The sequence below is a fragment of the Citrus clementina genome, unplaced genomic scaffold, assembly GCF_000493195.1.
Source record: "Citrus clementina cultivar Clemenules unplaced genomic scaffold, Citrus_clementina_v1.0 scaffold_3, whole genome shotgun sequence".
Taxonomy (NCBI): domain Eukaryota; kingdom Viridiplantae; phylum Streptophyta; class Magnoliopsida; order Sapindales; family Rutaceae; genus Citrus; species Citrus x clementina.
In genome coordinates this window covers 46048488-46074647 of record NW_006262339.1, presented here as the reverse complement: position 1 = coordinate 46074647, position 26160 = coordinate 46048488, and the positions used below count along the sequence as shown (strand labels likewise).

Here is a 26160-nt window from a genome sequence, read left to right as displayed (position 1 = left end):
AAATATCATTTCTAGAATTCAATGGCGTGCCAAAACTATCCAAACCGATGAAAGAAACAATGAAGATTAAATTGGGTCATTAATGAATTTGATACAAGGAAACACTAAAAGCTGCAGTAGTTCTAAGGTTCCAGTTTCCGCGTAAATACAGATTCATAAACACAATTAAACATTGACTAAATCATTTGTGACCTCGAGTGAGTATGTGTGATGTTTCATGTTGGACCTACCAGCAGAAAATATTTTGACATATATTAATGATTTTTAAGCTTAAAAACTAATTAATTAAAAGTTAAATAATTCCTTTTTTTCTCTCTCTATTTGTGGTTTCAAAAATTAGTTCTCTTTTTTTGACAAATTCAAAAATCAAAAACCAAGAAACATTAACTTATTAAAAGTCATAAAAATAATTAATTGAGTTTTTGGAAGGCTTCTTCTCTCCATATGTCATCCTTATGAAGCTTCAAATTGGTGTTTCTTGGTTTTTGAATTTGGCCTTCACACTTACTTGTATTATTGTGTCTATAATAATAAAAAAGCATGTGGTTAAAATATGTCAGTAAGCATGACTCAAATTTAATAATAGGCTGCGCAGGCTATTTGGGCTTGTAGCCCAGTGGTGGATCATTGCTCTCAAAGTTAAGTATGACTATGAGGGCAATGATTCGAGTACCCACGAACTCAACCTTCCTCAATTAAACATAATTGTGTGGAGATTTCTTATAGCGTCTTTCTCTTTTGCGAAATGTGAGTGGAGTAGAGACATCCCTCCTCCGTGAGGGGTATTTGGATGGGCATGTACTTCATAGAATAAAAATATAATAATATAAATCTCATGTATATATATCTGATTGTAAATATCAGTATAATGACCTGTTGTCATAGCAGTTTTATATATCTTTGTGTAATACCGTAACCCGATGTTTAATCAGTTTAAAAATAATAATAATAATAATAGGCTGCGCAGCCAAATGAAACGGGGTTTTGTTATTACGGTTAAATCCCAAGGAAATTCCAAAATCAACCCACTATCCTGGCGCGTCACGTGCAGTCCACTAGGCAGCGGCCATCCACATTATGGGCCTCAATCGTTTCACTATTCAAATATTTGGTTATGGATTGACCAAAAGGTCCAAAACTAACCCCTCTCGCTGACTCTCGACGCGCGCAGACGCAGTCACGACTGACCGACCGTTTTTATCTCCAGTATTTTCTATTTGATACCTCGATTACTGCATCGACGCCGTCTCTGGATCGCGGGTATTCACTAACTGGCGGTTTTAGACATCTTATTTTGCGTGTGGTCTGTGAACGTGATTTATGTGTATATGATTTGCATTACGCCTTTGCTATGCGTGACAGTTGGTCATTTTTTGTTTGCGCAGTATTTGGTAGAGAAACAAATGGCAGTTTATGTTATATCACGGCGCCTCTTGGGTGGCGGATCAACAACTTCGCAGCTGGCAGGAACCTTGCGTTATGGCGCTTGCTGGAGATCCTACTCGACGTCGTTTAGAGAGGAAAAAGACACTTTCGGCCCAATCCTAGTTCCCTCCGATAAGTAATTTTTTTTTTCTTTTTCACTTTCGAAAGTTTTCAGTTTGAATATTTTGTTAATAAGGTTGGGTAATTACAATGGTTAAAATTTTGTATTGTTGCGACTGGTATGTTTCAGACTGTGGGGGGCACAAACTCAAAGGTCGTTGCAGAACTTTGATATTGGCGGCGAGCGGGAGCGAATGCCCGAACCAATTGTTCGTGCCTTTGGCATCCTCAAGAAATGTGCTGCCAAGGTTTTATTATATGTTTCATTTACATATCTTCTTGGAAACTGTGTGCTTGATTTCATTTTTGTAAATCCAGCTGCCTTTGGATTAGATGTATGTTATGAATTATGTTGTAGGTGAACATGGAGTATGGTCTTGATCCAGCCATAGGGAAAGCAATTATGCAAGCAGCGCAAGAAGTAGCTGAGGGGAAGCTAAATGATCACTTTCCACTTGTTGTCTGGCAAACTGGCAGTGGCACTCAGAGTAATATGAATGCTAATGAGGTTGGTTCCTTTTTTGTGGTCACTTGTTCTCTGTGTGGTTTCCTTTCTTCATTTTGGGAACTTGATGAATATGTTTGTTTCTGTTCTTTCTACTAAACCTATAAATGATGTTAGGTTTAAATTTTTGTATTTCCTTTTTTATGCATAGTTATTATTAGCTAAATGTGAGATAAGATGCATATGGCAATATATGTTCGTCCAAAGAAGGTTTTGGGGTTAGTTGAGAAGGAATGGATTAATGTGGAATAGCTGAAATTTATCTATTATATTTTATGAGAAGGAATGATTAGCTGTGAATAGCTGTGACCATATGGGATTAAACATATTGCCTTGCTCTGTCTCTCTATCAAGGGTCTTCATTGAAGGGTTAGTGGTCTTTTTTGAGAAGAATCTTAGTATGATCGAAGTGTTGATGTTCGTTTACTATTTTATCATGTATTTGAATTTGAGGAGCTTCTATAATACTGATCAGGTTTGTCATCTGTCCACCTGATGTAAGGTTAATTTTTAATGTTCACTGATTTGATATCTAACACTGAAATGAATTCATCCAATTGGATGATGATTACTCTTTTGACTTTTGCCAATGAATTCTGAGCAAACAATTCTTTGAGCTTATTCAACTGTCTCCAAGCAGCTTGTTAGATGTCATACATCATTAATACTAGTCCTTTTTGAATTAATGTCTTGAAAGCGTTTGTGCTAATGGTGGTAAGGGGATGTGATAGCACTCAGTCGTTGACAACATCATCATTATTATTATTATTTTAATGAGCACATGCTTTCTATTGCTTAATAGAGTAGTTAGAAGTTTGGTATTTTTTAAAATTTCTGTCGGATCACAGTAACAATCGGGTTATTCTTCCAGGTTATTGCTAATAGAGCAGCTGAGATTCTTGGCCATAAGCGTGGTGAAAAGATCGTGCACCCAAATGACCATGTAAACAGATCTCAATCTTCAAATGACACGTTCCCAACTGTAAGTGTGGGCCTACACCTAAACATTTACGTTATTCATGTTACACTTTTCAACTGTCCTTCCTCCTGCCATTTCACTTTGCTACTTCTGTAATACATAGTTAACCATCTGCCCTCAGTGTTATATTGTTGTGTCCATTTCATTGTTGAGCAACTGGTTTCATGCAGTTCTTTTAACGACTTGTTTCTGTGTCTTTTTTTTTTTTTCCCTCAGGTAATGCATATCGCAGCTGCAATGGAAACAAATTCAAGATTAATTCCAAATTTGAAAGTTTTGCATAACTCACTACATTCAAAGGTTTGATATTCTCATTTTCTTTAAGAGCAAATAAATTCATGTTGCTGAATCCCAGTTTGCTGACTCTCAATGTCATGTACATTCATTGGCTGTTTCGTTTTGATGTCCCTTTAACCTGATTGGGAATGTAATCTGGCATCATGAGCTATACGGATGACTGCATCGTGTCTTCATGCTGCAACCAGATATGATATGCTTATTGAGCCTGGCAAGCTTGAGAGTCTTTGCTTACCATCTTTGTGTTATGGGTAGATCCTAACTATCCACTGCATCACTATGTTATCAGAAGATGGATTCTCCCCTGGCGCATTCTGTGTTTTCTGTTGCTGATCTTCTCTTATTGTATTAATTCACATATTTAGTTTAAAATTGATATTTTAAAACTTCTGAATTATCTTCTCTGGTTGTGTTGATAGTCATGACAATAATGAATGTTATTTAAATTTACCTAAGCATCAGCTTTTTCTCGCATGCTTTTTGTTTGTTGCTTATAGCAAATATCCATTTTTTTTTACCCCCATTGCATCTGTAGTCAAGTATTTGTTTTGAGAAGCCTTGTGATTTTTCGATTTGTTCATGTGGCACCGCTGTATCTTGTGATTTGCTTGTTTGTTTATATATGCATGGTTTAATTTGTCGTTTCACAACCTTTAGCATTGTATTTTGCTTTTGCTTGTATAAGTCCAGCCGCATTGCTGCTGCTGATTTTACTTTCCTTCGTCTTTTACATCAGTCTGTTGAATTCAAGGATATTGTTAAAATTGGGCGCACTCACACTCAAGATGCGACACCTTTGACTCTTGGGCAAGAATTTAGTGGCTATACTACACAAGTAATTTTTCCCCATTTCTGCAGTACTTCCTGTTGATTCTCTTACCTTGAGATTAATCTGTCTTGATTGGAAGAGGGATGTGACAAGCTTGATATAATTTTAAGAGCTAAATTCTGATGGACTTGTGCTCTGTATTCAGGTGAAGTATGGCATTGACCGAGTCATATGCTGTCTACCCCGTATGTATCAGGTTGTTAGCATTTTAATGTAAATTTCCTTCTCCTATCTTTGCATGCCTCCTTTCCCTGGGGAGTTCTTACAGATTTGAGATTTCATTTGAGCAGCTTGCGCAGGGTGGCACTGCTGTAGGAACTGGACTGAACACAAAGAAAGGGTATGTCCTTTCTTAGGTTGGAAAAATTTTGCTTCTCTGATTGTGTATGTGCGTGAGCGGGTCTCATGTGTACATTCTGTCATTCATATCATGAACTGATTTTCTGTGTATCTGCACATAAGTTAATATTAAATTTGCTTCTGCCAAATGCAAATAATTGACAAGTTTATTGTTGCAATTGGCACAAATATCTGATCTAAATTCCTAAGATTGCGGTTTGAGGGAGGCCTTCTCGCATTAACTTAAGATTTTAATATGGCCTTGGCTCACACAATAAGTTCATTATGCCCTCCTTTTCTTAAAAAGACTATATTTCTGTTTTTTGCATACATTGCTTACTCTGACAGTGGTCAGTTCTTTCATCGTTTATTTAGGTTTGATGTGAAGATAGCTTCAGCTGTAGCTGAAGAAACAAGTTTGCCATTTGTCACTGCAGAAAACAAGTTTGAAGCTTTGGTGAGTTTTTAGTTTTTGTGGCTTTGCTTTTCTTTTATTTCTTCTTATTTTATTAGTGAATTATTACATATTTCTTGCACTGTATATAGCAAAGTAGATCACATTCCTAACTATTTCACTTTTTTCCAGGCTGCGCATGATGCTTTTGTTGAAACTAGTGGAGCCCTTAACACAGTTGCTGCTTCTCTAATGAAGATTGCCAATGATGTACGCTTATTGGGAAGGTTTGTTTATTACTTTACTTGCACTTTTATTTTGGTTTACTTACTTTATTTTAATAGTTTTCATCGTGGTTTCTTTATTCAGCGGTCCTCGTTGTGGTCTCGGTGAACTTATTCTTCCTGAAAATGAGCCTGGCAGCAGTATTATGCCGGTAAACTCTTTATTTCTTCTTATTCTATTCATTTGTGACTAAAATCTTTTTCACTTTTGGTAGCATATTTTGTCAGGGCTTTTCTCTTCTAATCTCCCTTCTAATCTTATTCTTATGACTGAACTAACTTTGTTACAGGGGAAGGTTAATCCTACTCAATGTGAAGCTCTCACAATGGTCTGTGCTCAGGTAAAAAAGTTTGTGCAGTCTGACTAATTCAAAATATATATCAACTGTAATTCTATTTTCTAACTTAGAAATTTTTCATGTTAGAATTTAAGGTTCTTATTCTATTATGCAGTCATGTATTTATATTATTCATTGACTAATCTTTAAATGGTATCAGACAACCTACTGAGAATTTGAGCTTGTCTTTGCCCCTTTTTAAACTTTTCTTTTTATAATTGATCTTGCAGGTTATTGGGAACCATGTGGCCATCACAGTGGGTGGATCAAATGGCCATTTTGAACTAAATGTATTCAAGCCAATGATTGCTAGTGGTCTCCTACATGTATGTTTCCCCTTGCTATACTATTGCTACTTGTATATATGTGTGATGGAGAGAGTTTGTGTAATGGCACCATATTTTAACAGTAATTGTGACTAGCATACTTGGATGCATGCAATGTAATTTTCTAGTGGTATGGTGCAGTTGTCTAGGATGTTGTGTTGGATTACTTATGGTATTGTACATTTTCAGTTGATAACTCAACTAACATTTTTTTTTTCTATTTCCTTAACAGTCACTGAGATTGCTGGGAGATGCATCTGCTTCTTTTGAGAAGAACTGTGTGAGAGGAATTCAAGCTAATAGGGAAAGGATTTCCAAATTGCTGCACGAGGTCAGTTAATTTTAGATAAAGAATATTGAGTCTGTTTGTGCCATTTGACAGATAACACATCAAATTGTTTTATGTGGTTTCTTTTTGACAATTTGAATGTCCTTGCAGTCATTGATGCTTGTCACATCCTTGAATCCTGTAAGTTTTCAGCCCTGTTTTCATATTAGCATTCTCTCCAATTTGCAGTTATTTGAGTTTGAACTTATTTTGGTACTTGTATTCCAGAAAATTGGTTATGACAATGCTGCGGCAGTTGCCAAGAAGGCTCACAAGGAGGGAACTACACTTAAGGTGATAATTTTCTTATTTTTGCAAAATTTTAATGCATTTTAGTTTGAAAGCCTTTTTATAATGTCTTTAGGAATGTTAGATGATTGAGTTTTAGTGACTCGACATGAAATACAATGTTTAAATGCACCAAAACTCAACTGCTAACAGATCTCAATAATCGTGTGAAACTGATATTGTCAAAACCAATCTACGTGAGGAATTCTTTTCCCTATCTTGGATGCATAAGTTGTTTCTCAAAATTTTCTCTATAAAGGATAGACTGTACTTGCACTTGGTGGAAAGCTTGATGCTTATGTAGTTATAATTGGATAGTTTTGATGGCTACAGATCAAATCTGACCATTGACCACTATTAAATTGTACAGGATGCTGCATTGAAACTCGGAGTACTCAATAGTGAAGAATTTGATAATCTTGTGGTACCTGAGAAAATGATTGGCCCATCCGACTAACCAGCTTATGTGGGTTAAACTCCTGGGATTTGCTTTTGGCTTTTGTATCATTTTGCGGGATATCTGTTTCTGCGCCGTTTCTCTCCCTCAAGGCCTCAACTGAATCACTTGATAGGGATCCAAATAGTGATTTTGCTTTTATTTAAAAAAAACAAAGAAAGGGGCAACCAAAAAAAAACTATATTCTTGAGGTTTTCCCAGGAGGAGGCTTCAGTGATATGTCATTTCACGTGGTGACAGAATAGCGATTGGTAGGCCAACAAAGGGAAGACCTCCCTCATTTTTTTGTGCGACAGTGTAATAAAGAAATGTTAGATACAAGAATAAATGAGAATAATTTTGAGGCTAAAAGGAACCCTAAAATGAGCACTCAAGATCTTATTCAATTGAACAAATTTTTCGAATAATACGTATTTGGACTACATCTCTCACGTTATACTCATTGGTCTGAAAAGATATTATTATATGATCAATAGAGATTATATTCTATTACTGTCTTTAATCGAGGAGTGAAATAGCCGTTGGTTGCAATCCACAGTAATGGTGGTAAACAGATTGCAATTGCATCAAGTAGTAATATGGTTGAAGCTGCATATTCCTAAATAATCTTCCATTCAATGTATTGCTTTAATTACTTAGATATCCCTTCAATCAAACAGCAATTTTACAGTCCAAGCTGACCGGAAGCCATATGGCTGGCAGAAGAAATTTGCTGCCCCTAGCGCCGTAAGCATTGTAACTTGCCTTGCTTACCTTGTCAGCTTTCAAATCTCCAGGAAGTCCTGCATAAGCTCCGGCACCAAATAGCCCTAGACATGCTGCGATAGACTCCAGTGGTGCCAAGGCATCACCCTGGAAATAGCCGGTCTTGAAAGGATTAGTAGCTGCTCCAGGAAGAACGCTGGCAATGTTAATAACCATGCCATCAGCCCCAAATACCATTTGGTGCCACAAGTGCCTGCCCTGGAGGACCGTAAGCCGGAACTTCATAAAGCCATGCGCAAAGACCAAGGTACTGAAGCCGGGGGGAGGGGAGGGGGGGGGGGGGGGTGGTGTCTCCTACGTGTGAATAAACAACTCTTAACTCTAACCTTTCCGGGCACGATGATGCTGTCATGAAAACCACGCGACCCCATGCAAAATCGCTCTACAATCATGTCTTTTGCTGTCAAAACCAAGTATAGCCAAAGATTTTACTCAAATTGTACGGAGCCTTTTCAAAGGCATAGTATTATAGGGTATAATTCAACTAATTGTTTACTCTTTATGTATTCTTAACTTGTGATGCATGTGCAGTGAGGTAATTAATATCATGAATGCCTATTTCTTCCTACTTGCTTAGCATAGTGATTTATATTATTAGTCATTGCGTGTTGATATACGATAGAATTTCGTTGCTTTGATCTTGTGGTTTATTCCACCTGTTGAGCCATTAAATTTTGCCGTTGGGCTGACAATCGATTCCACTAATTTGCTTTGTCTTCGCTGATGATGATTCAGTAGAAGAAAGTTTTTCGTTAAATCTTGTTGTCTTTATCTTTTCTTAATATTGAATTGCTTGTAATGGTGCTTATTTTTTAATTCTCATCTTGATACTTAACAGCACATGATCTAATACCTTTTCGTGCTCTTGTAAAGATTGTGCCGTTAATTATCAACAACAATATCTTTTTCTATGTGGTTTTTCTTACTAAAAGGATGATGCTATTACTATGCGCCCTGTGGTGATGATATCAGTTCCTGTAAGTGCAAAAAATTATCGTCACTTCACAATGTGTTCATCAAAAATCATTAATTCAGATAATAGATATAACTTGTGTTGGTCCCAAATTAAAGATCAATGCAAGTACGGTTTATATTACGATTCTGGATTAGGAATCAATGCGGACATGGCTTACATTAACCCAATATTGAAAATTAATTTTCATAAATTGACCAAAAAAAAGGTCGGGGAGAAAACAAGTGAAAATCAAACAAAAAAATATTCGCAATTAGCAGCATGTGATTACTAACTAAATTATGTGCAAGCAATTTAGAAATAGACAAAAATAGTTACCAGATCTAAGGACGTAAATTAAATGGAGGAAATGGATGATTGGGATCTGGGTTTGAAATAATTTTGCCTATCCTATATCTTTGGGTATAAATAAAAAACTAAAAGGATCGAGAAATGATTTTTTGACTATTTTTCAAAATAAAGTCAAAAGAAATTTAGATCTAAACAATTTCAAATCCACAAATGTTAACTTGAGTATCGGAAATTTTTTTTGCAGGTACACACTCGAATTCGTTTCATCAAAATCTTCAAGAATCTTTTTGACTTTAAATTTGATTGTCTTTAAATCATCCATATTCGGATTAATGAAAGTTTTAAGAACCTTCAGTTTTAGAGAGAACGATTGTTTAGACATGACAATTTGTTGAGTTGGGCCTAGGCCCTATAAAAGCTCAAATTTTTAATTTTTTTTAATATTTAAATAATTTAAATTTACCTCCCTTAATATATTGAAATTAAATATAAAAATAACTCTAATTAATATCTCGACCATAAAATTATAGAAATAACTAAATATAAACAAAAAAAATTTAATTTAATTTAAATAAAGACACACAATTTAAATAAAAACATATATATTTTTATTATTATTATTAAATAATCAGATAGGTACAGATTCATGTCGGATCAATGAATCAAAATTCAAGTTGGTTTTTTTTGTGTCATCCCCAACTATTGTTTATCCAGGACAAAAGCAAAATATAGGGCCTGCTGTTACATCGCATCCGTGTGGCGTGTAGTATAATAATATTTTCAGGTAAAAGTGTGGCTGTAGCACTTTCCAAATTCTTGACGACAGCATGATGACCAGGCCTCAAGAAGATGCAATGTATTTTATAATATTTGTAGCTCTCACAACTTGGGAGAAAGATAGAGACTCGTAGACTTTGTTGTTGCCTTGGCCCTTGGGGTTGGGTGTAGTCCTCCTTTTGTCTTTTATGGATATCCGTTTGACTGCGATGGAATTTTACCTGACTTGTTTTTTCATGTTTTTTTTAACTTTTAATTTTACATCTCTTGAAAGCCAAAAAAAAATAAAATAAATAAAAAAGCCCAGGACTAGATGCTCCTGTAATTAATTATGTGGCAACTTTTTATTTATTTTTAATTTTTTTCTTCTCACCCCACTTTTCCTGAAGGCTTAAATTAAAAGTTAAAAAGAGCGACGATAAAGTACAACTGTTGGGGAGAAATCACGGGTTGATTACAGGGCGGAAGATGTTATGTGCAAATTGCAATCAAAGGGTCTCTAATTTTAGTAATTAATCCAGCACATGGTGGCACTAAAGCAGTAAAGCACTGGCTCGAGATAGTTAATGGGGTTGGGTAATAGAGCTATAATAATAATATATAGGACTGACCAACTCTTTTTTTTTTTTTTTTTTAATATATGAGAAACAGGATTTATTTATTAAGTTTTATAAAGCCAAACGCCAAGAGACATTATTTTTTAATTTATTTTTTCAACCTTTTTCCTAGCCCATAGCCACCTACTTTGGTCTCAGCGAGAGGATTGGACCTTCAAATACTTTTCCCATTTGGAGATTCCTAGAGTTCATTGAACTTGTACCCGGGTCACCATCACCAACTCGAACGGGACACACGCGCGAGCAAGATTTCTAAGCGTCAACAGAACCCTCTTCGCACGTGCAGAAACTGGTGCTGCAATGTTTTGTCTCGTTGTCCAGTTGCAGTTGCCTCCACTTTCCTTGTTCCTACTATTTTTTGCTTACATTACATGGAACAGCTAGTAGGCTCTTTTAGTTTTACAGCTTAAAATGGATGGCTCAGATCACTCACTGTTCCTCTGCCAATAATTTCTGGCGGCTGTGTACTCCTCTCCTTCGTATCAACTTGGTAATGAACCTGTTTGTGAATATCAGTCCTAACTTTTTTACTCTATCGTCTTCTAAGTTGCTGTTTTGGGGGGGGGGGGGGGGGGGGGGGGGGGGGAAAAACTTTTCTTTAAAAAAAAAAAAACCCCTTTTTTTTGCTATAGCTTACATCAAAAGCATCATAGAGTGATTTGAGGAGTTTGTAACTATGCATGCTTGATCTCCGACCCCTGGGGTGATTTTATGAACTGTAAAATTAGTGCAATTGTTTTTTCTGGTAATATCAGGAAGAGAAGTGAGTTTGTTCAAAAAGTGTTGTTACCTACCTTTGAATAAAAATGGTGGTTTTTTCATATTAGATTTTGTTTTTAAGGTTCAAGGGCAGATCTAACTTGAGGGTTATGAAGAGGATGATTAAATCAACACAATTCTGAAAGATGGGTGGATGCTTTAAAGAATTTAGAATATATATGGGAGTTATACTTTTTTTTGAAATAATAGAGAAACTTAGACAGTTTGTAGAAGATGGGAAAGTTTTAATGGTGTAATTAACTTTAGTATTTCTTAGAAACACTATAAAGACCAAGATACTGAGAATTTCTGTTGATGCAGAATGTTGTTGGATGTAATCTGTGCTTAATATCCTGCTTTACCTTATATTCCTTAGCTATCCTTAGCTGTAAGTATGTTTCTCCTTTTGGTCTAGATATATGTTATATCATATTGGCATGATTATATTTCTCTTTGGAGACATCCGATATTGGCATGATTATACCTATTCTGCTTATTTTCAGATTGGTTGAGGCAACTTTTGGATATGGAGTCTTGTGATTGCATTGATACACAATGGCCCCCTGATGAACTCCTGGTGAGATATCAGTATATCTCAGATATACTGATTGCTCTAGCATATTTCTCCATACCCGTGGAACTTATATATTTTGTGCAAAAGTCAGCCTTCTTTCCATACAGATGGGTGCTTATGCAGTTTGGTTCTTTTATTATTCTTTGTGGACTGACTCACTTCATAAGCTTGTGGACATTCACTGTGCACTCCAAAGCTGTTGCTGTGGTGATGACTATTGCAAAGATGGCTTGTGCTTTTGTGTCATGTATAACTGCTTTGATGCTTGTTCACATCATCCCCGATCTGTTGAGTGTCAAAACGAGGGAATTATTTCTGAAGAACAGGGCTGACGAACTTGATAGAGAGATGGGCCTTATTCTTACTCAAGAAGAAACAGGAAGACATGTTAGAATGTTGACTCATGAAATTAGAAGCACACTAGACAGACATACAATTCTCAAAACCACTCTTGTTGAGCTGGGAAGAACGCTGGGCCTTGAGGAATGTGCATTGTGGATGCCATCACGAACTGGTCTAAATCTAGAACTTTCTTATACTCTAAACAACCAAATACAAATCGGATCTTCCGTGCCAATAAACCTTCCTATAGTCACTGATGTCTTTAATAGTGCTCAAGCAATGCGTTTACCCTATAACTGCCCATTGGCGAGGATCAGACTGCTTGTTGGAAGATACGTGCCCCCTGACATTGTTGCTGTTCGAGTACCTCTTTTACATCTCTCAAATTTCCAAATTAATGATTGGCCTGAATTACCTGCAAAGAGCTATGCGGTCATGGTTCTGATGCTCCCTACCGACGGTGGTCGAAAATGGCGAGACCATGAGTTGGAGCTTATTGACGTTGTTGCAGATCAGGTATTTTGCGATTACTCTTTTCTTTCTCTCTCCTTAATAGGCTGTCTTCGAACTATAGCATAACTGACGTTGTCTGTGTGTAGGTAAGAATAATCTTTAAAAGTTCTTGCACAGGATTTCTTGCTAAGAATTCATCTTTTTGCACGGGATATCTTCACATTTTTTGTTAGTTTTATCTTACTTTTGTATTACTGTCTTAGATTAGTTATAGAATGGTTAGTAGTTTCTCAGATTTGGCAAAGATGGTAAAGAGTTTGGACGGAGGCATGCCTTGAGAGTCAATTTTTAGTTTTCTTAGGTTGTGGTTCATCTATTGTTCCATATGCAAATGATCATAAGGATTCTGATTTTGCTTTGACAGTAGCCTCTACTGAACAGTCCATTGCCAATACTTTTCATGGCCATGTTATTTAGTCTTGCAGTTACTCTGTTAAGTTATAACTGGATCCAAGGGATGCACCTTTTTTTGGATTGACATTTAAAATTTGCCTTTAATATAATAATGCAGCTAGCAAGCTTGAATGTCTCCATTAACCACTCTGGAGGTTCCCTGCATTGAAAACTACCAGCAAAACTAACGTCCTTTAAAAGAATGTGAGAATGATGTTAAGTCATAATGGTTTCATTAGAACATTATAATCACAAGGTGTACCGTAGAGAGAGTTCCTAATGTGCTGCTTAAAAAACTATTATCTTCCATTCTGTAAGTTGTCTCATTTTGTATAGTAATTTTCACCTCAACTCCTCAACTTTATTTTGTTCATTGCTTTACTTGCTGGTATTCCCTTGTAATCTCGGAGAACTGTTTCTTTGGCATATTTTCCGTGATCAAATTCTATTTTGATAATCATGCAGGTAGCTGTTGCTCTTTCACATGCTGCTATTCTTGAGGACTCTATGAGGGCCCGCAATCAGCTCATGGAGCAGAATGTTGCTTTAGATTCGGCTCGTCGAGAGGCAGAGAAGGCAATCCATGCTCGCAATGATTTCCGTGCTGTAATGAACCATGAAATGCGGACTCTGATGCATGCAATTATTGCATTGTCTTCACTTCTTTTGGAGACTGATCTAACTCCGGAGCAAAGGGTTATGATAGAGACAGTTCTAAAGAGTAGCAACCTTTTGACAACACTAGTTGATGATGTTTTAGATCTTTCCCGACTTGAAGATGGTAGCCTGGAATTAGACAATGGACCATTCAATCTTCAGATAGTTCTGAGAGAGGTAATTATTTTTAGTTCTGTACTTCAAAACTTTACCTATAGAGTTGGAACTAAGCTTGCACCGTGCAGTTCTTGCATGCGGGTGTCTGGATTACATTATTTATTTTAATGTCTGTGATTGTAGGTCATTAAGCTGATAAAGCCCGTTGCATCTTGTAAGAAGTTATCCATGACTTTGATTATGGCCCCAGAATTACCTACTTATGCTGTTGGGGATGAGAAACGGCTCATGCAAACTATTTTAAACATAGTGGGTAATGCTGTAAAGTTCACAAAAGAGGGTTATGTTTCGATCATAGCTTCTGTTGCAAAGCCGGAGTCTTTAAGTGACTGGCGGCCACCAGAATTTTACCCAGTGTCAACTGATGGCCACTTCTACCTACGTGTGCAGGTGTGTATTTAACTTTCGTTCAGCTTGTTTCATTTGGGTTTTTTGTTAGTCTACTGCATTTAACTTCCGTTTAGCTTATCTCATTTGGGTTTTTCATTAGTCTTTTCCTTTGAAAACACTGTCGTATTTGTTGCTGCACTGCAGGTTAATGATTCTGGCTGTGGCGTTCCTCCACAAGATATTCCACTTCTTTTTACAAAATTTGCTCAGTCTCGAGGTAGTTCATGCCAAACACCACGAGCAGGACTTGGACTGGCGATTTGTAGACGGTAATGTCATAAAATATATCTTTCAGTACACTTGAAGCAGAACCTTGGATTTGAAACTACCTAATAGGGTAAAGGTTTTTGCTTTCTCTCATTCCTTGCTCATTAAAATATTCCTCAACTTTTGCTTATGACTGGTTCAGGTTTGTAAATCTCATGGGCGGTCACATTTGGCTTGAGAGCGAAGGCCTTGACAAAGGAAGCACAGTTACATTCCTTGTTAAACTTGGGATTTGCAACAATCCTGGTTCACCCATACACCCAGTTGCACTGAAAGGCCGAGCCAGCCATGGAAGTGCAGATCTCACTGGACCTAAACCATTATTTAGGGATAATGATCAAATAGCTTCAACCAAATCGCGTTACCAAAGAAGTGTTTAGGTACTGTGATATGGATAGAGCTTATTTGAGTGATGATTTTCCCTTTGATGCTGCTTGAGGCAAAGTGCAAGAGAGGAACTGGGATGCTGAACTTTATCATGTGTCAATAGAGAATGAAAGCTTATCGAGTGCAGTATACTTGTAGTGCTTTGATTATAATATTCAAAAGATTTTTAGGTCCACAGATTTCGGTTTATGCCCGAGCACAGACTGCGAAGAACTATTTACATGGTTCTCCAATTATTTTGGGTGTGGCCAAGAAATATGTATTTGCATACTGGGTTGTGTGATAATGCCAAGGGACGAGGACGCTTCTTATGGGCGCATCCCTTTTTCCGATCAACTATGAACTATTATATCCGTCAAATGCCCCTTTTCTTCCCTTAATGAAAATACTTGCTTCAAACGTTTTCTTTGTTCTGAAGACGTCTGTTTGGCATAAACAACAGAACACAGCCTCCAACTGTATCTGTTGTTAGTCGGATTATTCGGCACCTGCTGTAATGACAAATTTCCATCTTTCAAACCCATCTTAAACCAATCCTCAATTTGTGGAGCAATTTGAAGAGATGGAACAACTCATAACACCCACCATTACGAAATAGAACATCCAAATGGAATTAGATGAGACTTTTAGGGAAAACTAGATGCAATATTTATCTGCATTTGAATTTTTGATTATTTTGATATTATAATCAAAATTCAGAACGAATGAACTGCATCCATAGGCACTGAAAAGCCCCGACAGTCATTAACCAATCAAAAGGATGTAGAGAACCACAGAAACTTCACAAAACCCATGTATATAAAACCAGTCAACAACCGAAAAGAAAAAAAAAAAAAGATGGGGAAAAAAATTGAATTAAGCAAGTATTAAGAAACCTCCTTTCATCTGCAATATTTAAGTAACAAGGTCCAAAAGAAACCAAAAAGAACATTCCTTTAACAAAACTGCTCTGCCACAGTAACAGAGGACGCAAGCTACCTACGGTCAAAATCCTTCACTGCTTTGTCAGGCGTTTTACTTCTTAGATTTTTTGGGTACCCTGCAAGGAGGATAAGAATTACCAAATTGATAAACAATCAGCTGCATTATAATTGACTCTTTCATAATATATACTTACTCAGTTGACTGAGATGCAGCAGCAGGTGGTGCGGTTGTTGGTGCTCCTCCAGGCCCCTGTGCACAGAACAAAGAATAATAAGAATGCTAAACAAATAGGATAAAAAGACATTGTTAAGAACATAGAGATTTGATAAAAACTGCAGAAAAAAGAAGGAAAAAAACCAGGCTAATTACAGTTGTAGTCACGCCTAACAAGATGCAATAAGACAATGAGAGGATTGGAGAACAAAAGTTATTTGCTACAAACATTATTGTGACTTGGATTACCAAAACGGGCATTTTATTAGTCTCAGAGAACCCCACAGCAGGCATCTATGTTCAAGGCATGCACAATAGAAAATGGTAATATTACTTTACAAGCACTACACAGATTTAGTGTTGTGAGAGGCTCTGGAAGACAAATAGTAGTCCTACAACTCAATTATCCTCATCAATATCAGCTCTGAGTTTCTATAGTATATGCTAATAAAGCCCTTACCTGGGCTAAACGTTCCTCCCTCCTAGCAATTTTCCTCTCCCTGCTTGCCTTGTTCTTAGCCCGTTTAGCCTCAAACTGGTCAGACAAAGTTTTCTCCCTAGCCTTCTCAGCCTTCGACTTGTGGATACTCTCCATCAAAACTCGCTTATTCTTAAATACATTACCCTTAACCTTCATGTACATGTCATGATACATGTGTCTGTCAATCTTCTTTGCTTCCCTGTACTTGCGGAGCAAGCGCCTGAGGACACGCATCCTTCTCATCCACAGGACTTTTGTAGGCAGCCTTGCTTCTCTTGTACCTTTGCGCTTACCTGGAATAATAAAGCAAAACTAAACTTCATTCAAACATCTTGATAATGAAATACAAAAAATATTAGCAGCCAATTTCAGTGCACAGAACACCAATAGAGAAATCTACCTACAGCATCAAATTTTTTATAAGAAATCTACCCAAACATAATGGTTCCAAACCAAAAATGTCATAATATATAACGGACTGAAAAATACCATATCCAGAGTGGCGACCCTTCCTCTTAGCTTCCTTCATGCGTCGAGCTCGTGAACGGGAGTGAATCTTGGTTGGTTTTCTGATGATAAAGCCATCCTTGACCAGCTTCCTGATGTTCTGGCCTGCAATTTGAAAAAACATAAACGAACAAAAAAGTTATAAAAAGAGAAATAAATAAATAATTCCTAAACGTCCCTATAACTGTATTTAGGACTGATAACTAGAAAAAACATCTATGTACTTGACAGCACCTGTAATAATTATCACAAGCAAGCACACAAATCCTGTATGTCAATGAGTATCCTCAATTTGTTCAGCATATGGTTGATTGACATTCAACACACAACTACTTGACGCATTTGAATAGTGCAGTTAATTTCCCGATATATATAAAAGGCGAGAACGGTTATGCTTAAACTCAAGTATTAAACGCAAATCTTAAAACGTTGCAAGTAATTCCGTACGAGCAAAACCGAATTACTATCGTAGAAAATTAGGAGCCATGAAAATGAGCATACATCAAGTATAAGCTAATAGTTCAGAAAATAAAACGAGCTTAAAATCTTCTGCAAACATTACAACCATAGTCCAAAAAGCACTCTAACCCTTCATTTCTTACATTATTTATTTATATTGAATTCTCGGCAAGCTTAAAGAAACCCTAGAAACAAAAACTTACCGGATCGACGGAAAGAAAATAAAAGACAGGAAAAATATTGGGCAAAACTAGAGAGCGAAGACGTACGTGAGTTGGCCATGGATATTTCGTTGACTTCATTTGGATCAAGCCAGACCTTCCCTCTGCCACACTTGAGCACGCTCGCTGAGAGCCGTTTTTGGAGCTTGAGTGAAACCATCTCTCTCTTTGGAACTGGAGCTGCTGAATGAGAAGAGATAAGGTATGCTGTTTCTGTGATTCAAGTTTATATTCATGCCAAGTGTTTGCTCTGCTTCTAGGGTTTCCAACTGATGTGGGTTCGCTCTCGCTTTCTTTCCTTTTGGGCGGGTTCGGGTTTGATTCATTCAAGTTACGGTTATTTGGATGCCCACGTGTTAGAAATTTCTAATAATCGTCCTCAGAATATATAAGTTTGGGCTGGGTAGTGAGATGTGACAACTAACTTAACCCAAAAGATTATTAATATTTTGAGTTGGACTATTGACACCCTTTCACTGGTCTTATAAAATTCACGTGATATTATAATTATATTTAAGAATAAATATAAATAAAATTAATCTCATTTATATTTCTTTCTCTCTTCAATTTCATTTTGCTTGCATAATATAAATTTTTTTTAAATCATCAGAATAATATGAATTTAAGAAGCAATCTATAATTTTTTTTAATCATTAAATTAATCTAAATTTAAGGAGCAAATTTTAAAGCCAAAATAATACTCTTGTAATATATGTAGCAACAAAATTAGGATACAACATTATGAGAAAATAAATTAAATAAAATTTTATCTCACTACAAATAATTTTTTAAGGATTCTCAAACTAATTGTTGCACCCAAAATTTATATGTACGATAAAATTGTATTGGACCCATAAAATATTCAATATGTTATAAGCTTTTTCTTACTTTTTCTTTTGGATTTTTTTAGAAATTAAATAATAAAGAAAGTTTGAAGAGAGGAATACAATTATTAAGACTAAAAGAGTGAGAAAGTTATTAGAAATTGCAAGATTTATAAATGAAAATAATGTTTATTTAGAAAAGGGTTACTTTTGACATTAAATGAATTATAATTGATAAAGGGGGTTCCAAAGGGATTTTGGAGGGGTGCTAATAGTCCCACTCTAATATTTGATTCTCCCCCTTCCTCTCGCCCTCCCTCATCTCTCGCTCTTCGCTAACCATTAGTTCATCACCAAGATCACTGATCTCTATTAATAATAAGTTCATTATTACCATCATCACCACCACATCCACTTATCTTCTTCATAATCAATTCATCACCTCGACTAACATATAATGAGTTTGAATATCTCATTTTGTTAAATTTTATGAACAAGTACTAAGTTTTGTTGTTATTGATAATATTAATTTTGATTTTATGTGATGATCTAATGTTTTATTTAATTTCAATTTGAGATTTTATTAAGAGTTAATATTTGATTCAAATTGTGAATCATTTTTTAAAAAAAGGAGAGATATATGAGAGATGAGAAGTTAATCTATAGAGATCTTGGGAGAGAATAAAAAATGTTTATTTTTTAGTTTTTTAATAAGAGTAATTATGAAATAAATAATATTAATTAAAAAATAGGGACTGATGGGATAAATTGAGGGAGTCAAATATCATTACTTCAACTCAAATTTCTCCAAATCCACTAAATGTCTACTTTGATATTGTAATGATTAATGAAATAAGTTACATGTGTTGTGCAAAAGAACTAAGTTGCTAATTTAAAAAATAGTTTGATACTTGATAAATGATGTTATTGTGGTTGCTATGAGTTTAAAAAGCAAAGTATGTTCATACATTTGATAATATTATGAAAGTGTTGTTTTATTGTGTAATAACCAAAATCTATGTAAGCTTAAATTGTCTTTAATTTATATATTAGGGCTTATGTAAAAATGAAATGTTAATAAACTACTTCTGAAAAGTTAACACTATTTACTTTTAAGATTTAGTATCAAAATAGAGAAACTCATGAAACAATATGCAGATGTTACTAAATACACTTCACTACATTTCAATTTACACCACATTTTCTGAGACATTTTTTCCTAATGCAAAATGGAAAATTCTCACTTTTTTATTGACCTTTATTTTCTGTTTAAGAAACAAATATGAGAGGATTTACACGAGGAGTCCCTTTGTCTAATAAGAGATCTCTTATTTTAGTATATAGATGCTTACATATATATAAATTTTTATACAAATTTTTTCATGTATAAACAATGTGTGAATGCATTACTAGTAGAGGAATGACTTCACATGGCCCACTATATTAATTGTATTAACTTTTCTATTTTTTATTCGCCCAATATATTAATTACATTCATTTTTTATATTTTTATGTGGCCGATAAATATATTGACACGTTAAATTATATAAGAATTTAAACGTTTATCAATACGCAAATATTATACCGTTTATACGAGATGCACAATAATCATAATGCTGTATTCTAAAAAAAAAAAAAAAAACATCCATGTGATAAATGATAGTAACGTGAAGTTACCATCTGTATGAATTTTAGACACACGTGTCACAAAGAGGACAAGTTCATGGCGATAGAAATTGGGCAGTACAACCTAAACTTGGATATGAAGTACAGTAGTAATATGTAGTACGAATAGCAAGAGACAGAAACGTACAAGTCTCCAGAGCCCAAACTGCGTGCGCCCACAGTGAAGAAAAGGTCAAAACCCAGTAGCGCCAGCGCAGCTGGGATTGGAAAACGTACCAAAACCATATTCGCTATTTGGCAAAACTCGCAAGTTGCATGCTTTACACCTTTGCTTCCTAATCCTCACCAACCACCGCGCCGCATTCGATACTCGGCTTTTCTCGCTGGTAGTGGGACTTCTAAATTCTTGCTAATCCTAATTTTTAGTAAAATATATTGACAACGCCCACTGAATGGAATTGCGAGGATCACCAATTGTTTTTTTTTTTTTTTTTAAATGTACATTGTCAGATGATTTAAGAATTGAAGCGAAGTCCAGATATTTTATTGATTTTTCTGCATAAAAAAGAGAGCTTTTTCAAACGCCAAGACCATATTCAATCAGACAGAAGATATACTATCATAAGTGTTTGAAGCTTCAGCCTTAAAGGGACAAGCCCAATTGGCTTGGCAAATAAGAGAGAGAGAGAGAGAGAGAGGGATAATTAATCAGAACGATATGAATGTTATATGAATTGAATGAAGTACAATTTCTGCTTCAGAAAATTACAAGATCATTTAACTCTCTCAGCAATCTGAAGTTCCAGGCTCTATCCAACATGATTCTTTAAAAATTAAACATAATCCTAAAACCCGAGATTATCAATGCCACTGAATTTATACACATTTAAATAAAAAAGAAATACAGGATTAACAAATAAATCAAAAAGAAATACAGGAATAACAAATAAATCAAAGACACAGTTACAGAGCCTTGGAGTTCGCAGGGGCAGGGGCAACAGTAACATCATCAAAGCTCCAAAGATTACCGACAACACCTTCGTGAACAATATTAATATTATTATTATTATTATTATTATTAGACACTGGTGATTGCCCATCGAGATACGGAAGCTGATAGAACTTCATGAAATTCTCGTACGCCATAAGCTCCTCAGACAGCTTTCGCACTTCGTTCTCTTCCTCTTCAGCTTTTCGCTTTTCTTCTTCTTCTTGTTCTTCGGCTTTCACCTTCATTTGAGCAAACGAACCATCATTGACATTCTGGTTGCAATTCAGCATAAGTTCTGTGGAATCGTACCCACCTTCTGAAACAGAACCAGAACCAGTCCCGGAATTCTCGTCACCACCAGAAGTAACAATCTGGGGGTTCAGATCATAACCATACAAGTCAAAACCAACACTACTTATAGATGAGTTATTACGACTAAAAAGATCTTCTTGGGAAAGAGAAGGAAGGGGACTGGGAGTGGGATTATGATTATGCTGATGATGATGGTAAGCATGGGCGGCAGCAGCAGGGGTGACGGTGAAGACGTCCTCTTCGTTGGGGAAGTTGACTTTGGCTTTCTTGCCGCGAATCTTGCGGGCTTCTTTGTCATAGGCTCGAGCTGCTTCTTCGGCAGTGTTGAATGTGCCGAGCCAGACTCGAACTCCTTTCCTTGGGTCACGAATCTCAGCTGCCCATTTGCCCCAGGGGCGTTGCCTTATTCCCCTGTAGAGATTCTTCCTCTGCCTCTTGGGCTTTTTCTCATCACCTGTTCAATATTATTCAAAGATCAGCGTCAGACACTTGTAATTAATTATAAATAGAATTATTAAACAAAAAACAAAGGAAAAAAAAAAGGCTCAGATATTAACATTGTACGTACCTGAAGCTGAACAGGAGTTTAGATATGAAGGGGGTTGAGGGCGTTTGATTTTGGCCAGTGACTGGTGTTCATCGGAGAACGGAGTAGATTCAAAGTTGTGAGGGAGTTGTTTAGTAGCAGCGAAGGGTGAGTTGGGCCAGAGGTCGGAAGCGGTGACGCGGCTGCCGCCGTGGCGAGGAAAGAAGTCTCCTAAGATAGAACCGCCACACATTCTTTCCGCAAGTAAATGTAATAATAAAGCACTGAAACTAAACTAGCGATCAGGTCAGGCTGTGGTTTTGGCGATTATTAAGAGAAAAGAAGATGCGAGAGAACTCAAAGGGTTTTACGAATTAATTTGATCGTGGATAAGAACAGGGGAGAGGCCGAGGGGTTTTTGTAGTGGGGGGAAAGCAAGTTGGTGGGGGCATGACAGTAATACAACTATTACTGCTAATCGAGGATTCGGAAGCTTCTCCACTCCTGCTTTTCCTATTTATTTCGTACTGCAGTAATCAATATTCAATCTGTGCTGGATTTTTTTACTAAAAGTCGATGCTCTCTGCTTATGTGGCTGCTGGCTAATCCATTATATAATTTCTCGAGGGATTACGACCGGTCACGTTAATTGGATAAATTTTAAATTCTAACAGTAATATAGAACCGACTCCGTCTCTTCTGAGAGTGAGAGACATAGGGCTTGCTTGTGTCGCACGCGGGACTTCTAAAACGACACTACGTTTTATTTTCTAATTGATATTAATTTCATTATATAATTGGCGTATGCATATAATTAATTACTTAATTATTATGATTTTCTGATGTGGACTGCTATACTCAGCCAATAAGCCTTAATTTATTGTGCATTTCTTATGGGATTATGGATATATATATACGTAGTTGTACTTCACATACAAATAATATTCACTTCTTGTGACATATTATTGTCTATCGATTTGGATGACAGGCAGCTTAATTGGTTGTAAGTAGTCAAAGTCAAATTGTCATCTAGGCTTTTGGTAAGTTAAAGACTTTAGAACAAGAAAAGTCAGAGTTGATGACTAGTTCATACATAGTCAGTTTACAATGTGCTGATTAGGACATATGATTTGGCTATGTGAAACAACTATGACCCGTTGTTTTTCGTACTTTAATAGTTTAATTAAGAAAGATTGCATGTACCTGACTCCTGTACAAATTTGTTCAAGCACAGGAGCTGTGCCCAAAAAATAACGTGTCTAGCTGGCAGTTATTGTACGTAGTTGGTGACTGGCCATTGTGGGTTCTAGGGTTGTAGCCTTGCGATTTCTTAGTAAAAGGTACATATTGAACTCTTCTAATGAATTTATAGGTTGCGGCATGTTATTATAATCTCCGAGCAGAATTTTGGATCTCATGTTGTTCTAATTAGTGCAAAAGCATCTTGTGTCGTATGTATATAAAGTCCTTCACAAATGTGGAATTGGATTGTGGGGATGTCGGTTTATTATTAAACTATCGTGCTTCCTAAGATATCCGACCTCAACACACACCGATCATATTTTCTTGTATTTACCCAATAGTATAATATCATTTCATCAGTATACGAAATCCAAATTCAAGTCATTCCGTTTCGTTGTGAATTGCAAACTCCGAAGTGTTTCTAACCACCTTGGCTGAAATACATGTCTCAGTTAGCTAGCTATATTATTGCATTAAGGCATCAAATTAACTTGTTCTTTGGGCTGGTAGGCTAGGCTTAATTTGCTAGTTGTCTAATGAAGTATAAAATAGCACTTTCTAACCAACAAAATGTTGGCTCCGCTGACAATGAAGTCCCTTTAAGTGGCTTGACTGGGTTTGCTCCTCAGTTCGAGTTGTAGGGAAGTCGCATTTGTTGGGAGAACTTGTGCCTCCTGGTTCGAGCGGGGACTTCTAGTCTGGGTTGTGGTACGGGCTTAAAGGTGCTTCCCACAGTTGAGGCCCTTCCTAGAACACCTCGTGGTTAAAACAAAAAAAAAAATATATTTATAGCACTTTCTATTTATGTAGTTTGCATTTTACTAATTGCTTTATAGTACTTGGATTTTACATCTTCACCAACAAGTTGATATCAACTAAGTTACTCGATCTCAAAACTATTGGATATATAGAGCTTTGAGATTGGAAAAAAAATTATTGTCTATTGCTATACTACTTTTCCGATAATAGTATAATCTCTATTGTCTTATTTATGATTTGTTTGACAGGTCTTAACATAAACTAATCAAAACATATCAAACTTTATTGGCGGTTAATTTTACTGTATGCATGAATGACATGGTCCTTGACATTTTCTCATCAGAGACGAAGCAAAATGTATATAATCCCCAGCTAGACCAGAAGAGATATGACACATATTAGTGCAACTTTTGTCCCAACTTATTATGTGGTTCCAACCAAGAATGACTCTTTTAAGATTGATTTTTTTTTTTTGGATCAAATGATGATGAATTTCTTCTTTGGGTTAGTCTTCATAGGCCTATGAATTTTTCCTAGAAGTCCACTTCCTTAGATAACGAGGACAACTTTGTTAGATGATGTTCTACAAACTTAAGAAAAAGATCAAAGTACTAGCTTTTTCGGTATAAACTTTCTAATGGTCAAGTTAGTCACTGAATTTTTGAAATATGAATTTAGAGTAAGAAATTATAGAAAGAGAGTCAGCATTTCATTTTATCAAGTGAGTGTTTTGCCTGCCTTTAGGTAAGAATAGAAGATGTATTTATAGGCAAAATTGATTTGACCTGAGTCGTCGTTGTTATGATGACAAGTGTCGTTGTTCTTGTGCACTTGATGATATTTGTCTTCTTGTGCCCATGCTGATTTACACACGGACATGTAAACCTTCTCTCATATCATAACATGAAATATTTTAATCTTAAATTATCTTTCTTAGGATCTTGGGATAATGGGAATCTTGAAACCTAAAAGGTTTATTTTAGGTGGTTTGTTATCGGATTCTAAGATCTTAGGAATCTTGAAACATTTGGAGTTTTGTTCTAAAATCCTAGGTTCCTAAAAATGATGGAACCTTGATATATAAAAGGTTTGTCATATTTGGTTTATCTTAAGAACCTTAGAATCTTAAGAGATTTATCCTATGTAGTTTGTCCTATAAATGATCTTGGGAGCCTTAGAAGTTATAAATCTTGGAACTTATGAAGTTTTATCCTAAGGTGTATGTCCTACTAACTGTGGACGCTAAAAATCTCATAACCTAGAAGTAATTTGTGGTTTGTCCTAAGAATCTTAGAGAAATTCTCCAATTAATATATTATCAACATTATCACTAATACATACCATATGATCTATACAATAAATAAAATTATTATATAAAATCAATAATGTATATTATTCATTCATTTCAATTAAATTTGTCAGAAAAATTACAGTTACAATGAAGAAATATACAAGAGAGTGAATGTATGAAAAAAAATCATTGTATATACATGACAATTGATGTATTTTAGACTTTAGTTCTCATCAAGTTTTCACTTCACTATGCCCTTCATTTCGACTTACCTACACTTTAAATGCAAGAAAGAACTGGCAAATTGGGGTTTTGATCCTTGAGTTTCAAAAGAAATAAAATGCAAATCTATGTATGTGTAAAACTTCATTTGATATAACTTTTCAAATAGAGTTTATTTAAGTAAAATTTTCTTAATAAAATTTTTAAAAATAGAGTTTTTATAAAAAAAATTTAGTTATTTGGTTGTCAATAAAAGTGTTTATTAAAAATTACTCAAATAGACAAGTTTTTTAAAGTTATATTACAAAATTATCAAATAAATAAAGAATATTTTAGACATTTTAATATTTGAAAAAAAATTTCAATTTCTATCCCAAAATCCCAAAATTTGAGTTTTTACAAGTTGAGGGGAAATAATTTATTTAATTTTTAAAAGTTCTACTAAAAAACAACCAAACAACAAACAAAAATTTTGATAAAAACTTATACAATTAAATAAATACTTATAATCATTATATAAGTCATATTAAACATACACTTAATATTTATGTTAAAAGATAAAGCTATATTTGGCATCACTTCATTTAAAAAAAAAAAGTTTAGTTTAATATCAACATAATCTCCTTCTCATCTATATGAATAGAATTCAAATACTAAATTTTCTGTACTTGAATATAAAAATTTTTACCATTCTAACTCAACTAGTTGGCAGCTTGATATTAATTAATTATGCGCATCTAAGGAAATATATGGTAGAATCTTGTAATTGAG

The 26160-nt window shown here is 35.5% G+C and overlaps 4 protein-coding genes across 6 annotated transcripts; 2 read left to right on the top strand and 2 right to left on the bottom strand.

Moving 5' to 3' along the window:
• Positions 1-1107: 1107 nt before the first annotated feature.
• On the top strand, positions 1108-7408 carry LOC18046858 (fumarate hydratase 1, mitochondrial). Of its 2 annotated transcripts, none has more exons than XM_006444355.2 (18): positions 1108-1260; positions 1386-1561; positions 1676-1793; positions 1904-2053; positions 2922-3032; positions 3246-3329; positions 4063-4161; positions 4301-4351; positions 4446-4495; positions 4870-4951; positions 5081-5175; positions 5258-5324; positions 5463-5513; positions 5741-5836; positions 6069-6167; positions 6276-6305; positions 6393-6458; positions 6823-7408. In XM_006444355.2, exons 2-18 carry the CDS (start codon positions 1404-1406, stop codon positions 6907-6909), a joined length of 1494 nt encoding a protein of 497 aa, XP_006444418.1. In that variant the 5' UTR covers positions 1108-1260; positions 1386-1403; the 3' UTR covers positions 6910-7408. The 2 variants fall into 2 exon arrangements, with proteins under 2 accessions (XP_006444418.1, XP_006444419.1); XM_006444356.2 differs by having other exon boundaries at positions 1108-1303.
• A 3048-nt stretch (positions 7409-10456) lies between these two features.
• Positions 10457-15314, top strand: LOC18047706 (ethylene response sensor 1). 2 transcript variants are annotated; one of them, XM_006444351.2, is made up of 7 exons: positions 10457-10822; positions 11413-11479; positions 11595-12523; positions 13379-13747; positions 13871-14137; positions 14282-14406; positions 14547-15314. In XM_006444351.2, exons 1-7 carry the CDS (start codon positions 10748-10750, stop codon positions 14782-14784), a joined length of 2070 nt encoding a protein of 689 aa, XP_006444414.1. In that variant the 5' UTR covers positions 10457-10747; the 3' UTR covers positions 14785-15314. The 2 variants fall into 2 exon arrangements, with proteins under 2 accessions (XP_006444414.1, XP_006444413.1); XM_006444350.2 differs by lacking the exon at positions 11413-11479.
• Positions 15315-15566: 252 nt separating this feature from the next.
• On the bottom strand, positions 15567-17894 carry LOC18047705 (60S ribosomal protein L19-2). The gene is made up of 5 exons (XM_006444348.2): positions 17645-17894; positions 16899-17021; positions 16389-16702; positions 15909-15964; positions 15567-15830 (listed from the first exon to the last, which is right to left on the bottom strand). Exons 1-5 carry the CDS (start codon positions 17754-17756, stop codon positions 15806-15808), a joined length of 630 nt encoding a protein of 209 aa, XP_006444411.1. The 5' UTR covers positions 17757-17894; the 3' UTR covers positions 15567-15805.
• A 2908-nt stretch (positions 17895-20802) lies between these two features.
• On the bottom strand, positions 20803-22447 carry LOC18047704 (ethylene-responsive transcription factor ERF073). The gene is made up of 2 exons (XM_006444347.2): positions 21918-22447; positions 20803-21803 (listed from the first exon to the last, which is right to left on the bottom strand). Exons 1-2 carry the CDS (start codon positions 22126-22128, stop codon positions 21010-21012), a joined length of 1005 nt encoding a protein of 334 aa, XP_006444410.1. The 5' UTR covers positions 22129-22447; the 3' UTR covers positions 20803-21009.
• Between the last annotated feature and the right edge of the window lie 3713 nt (positions 22448-26160).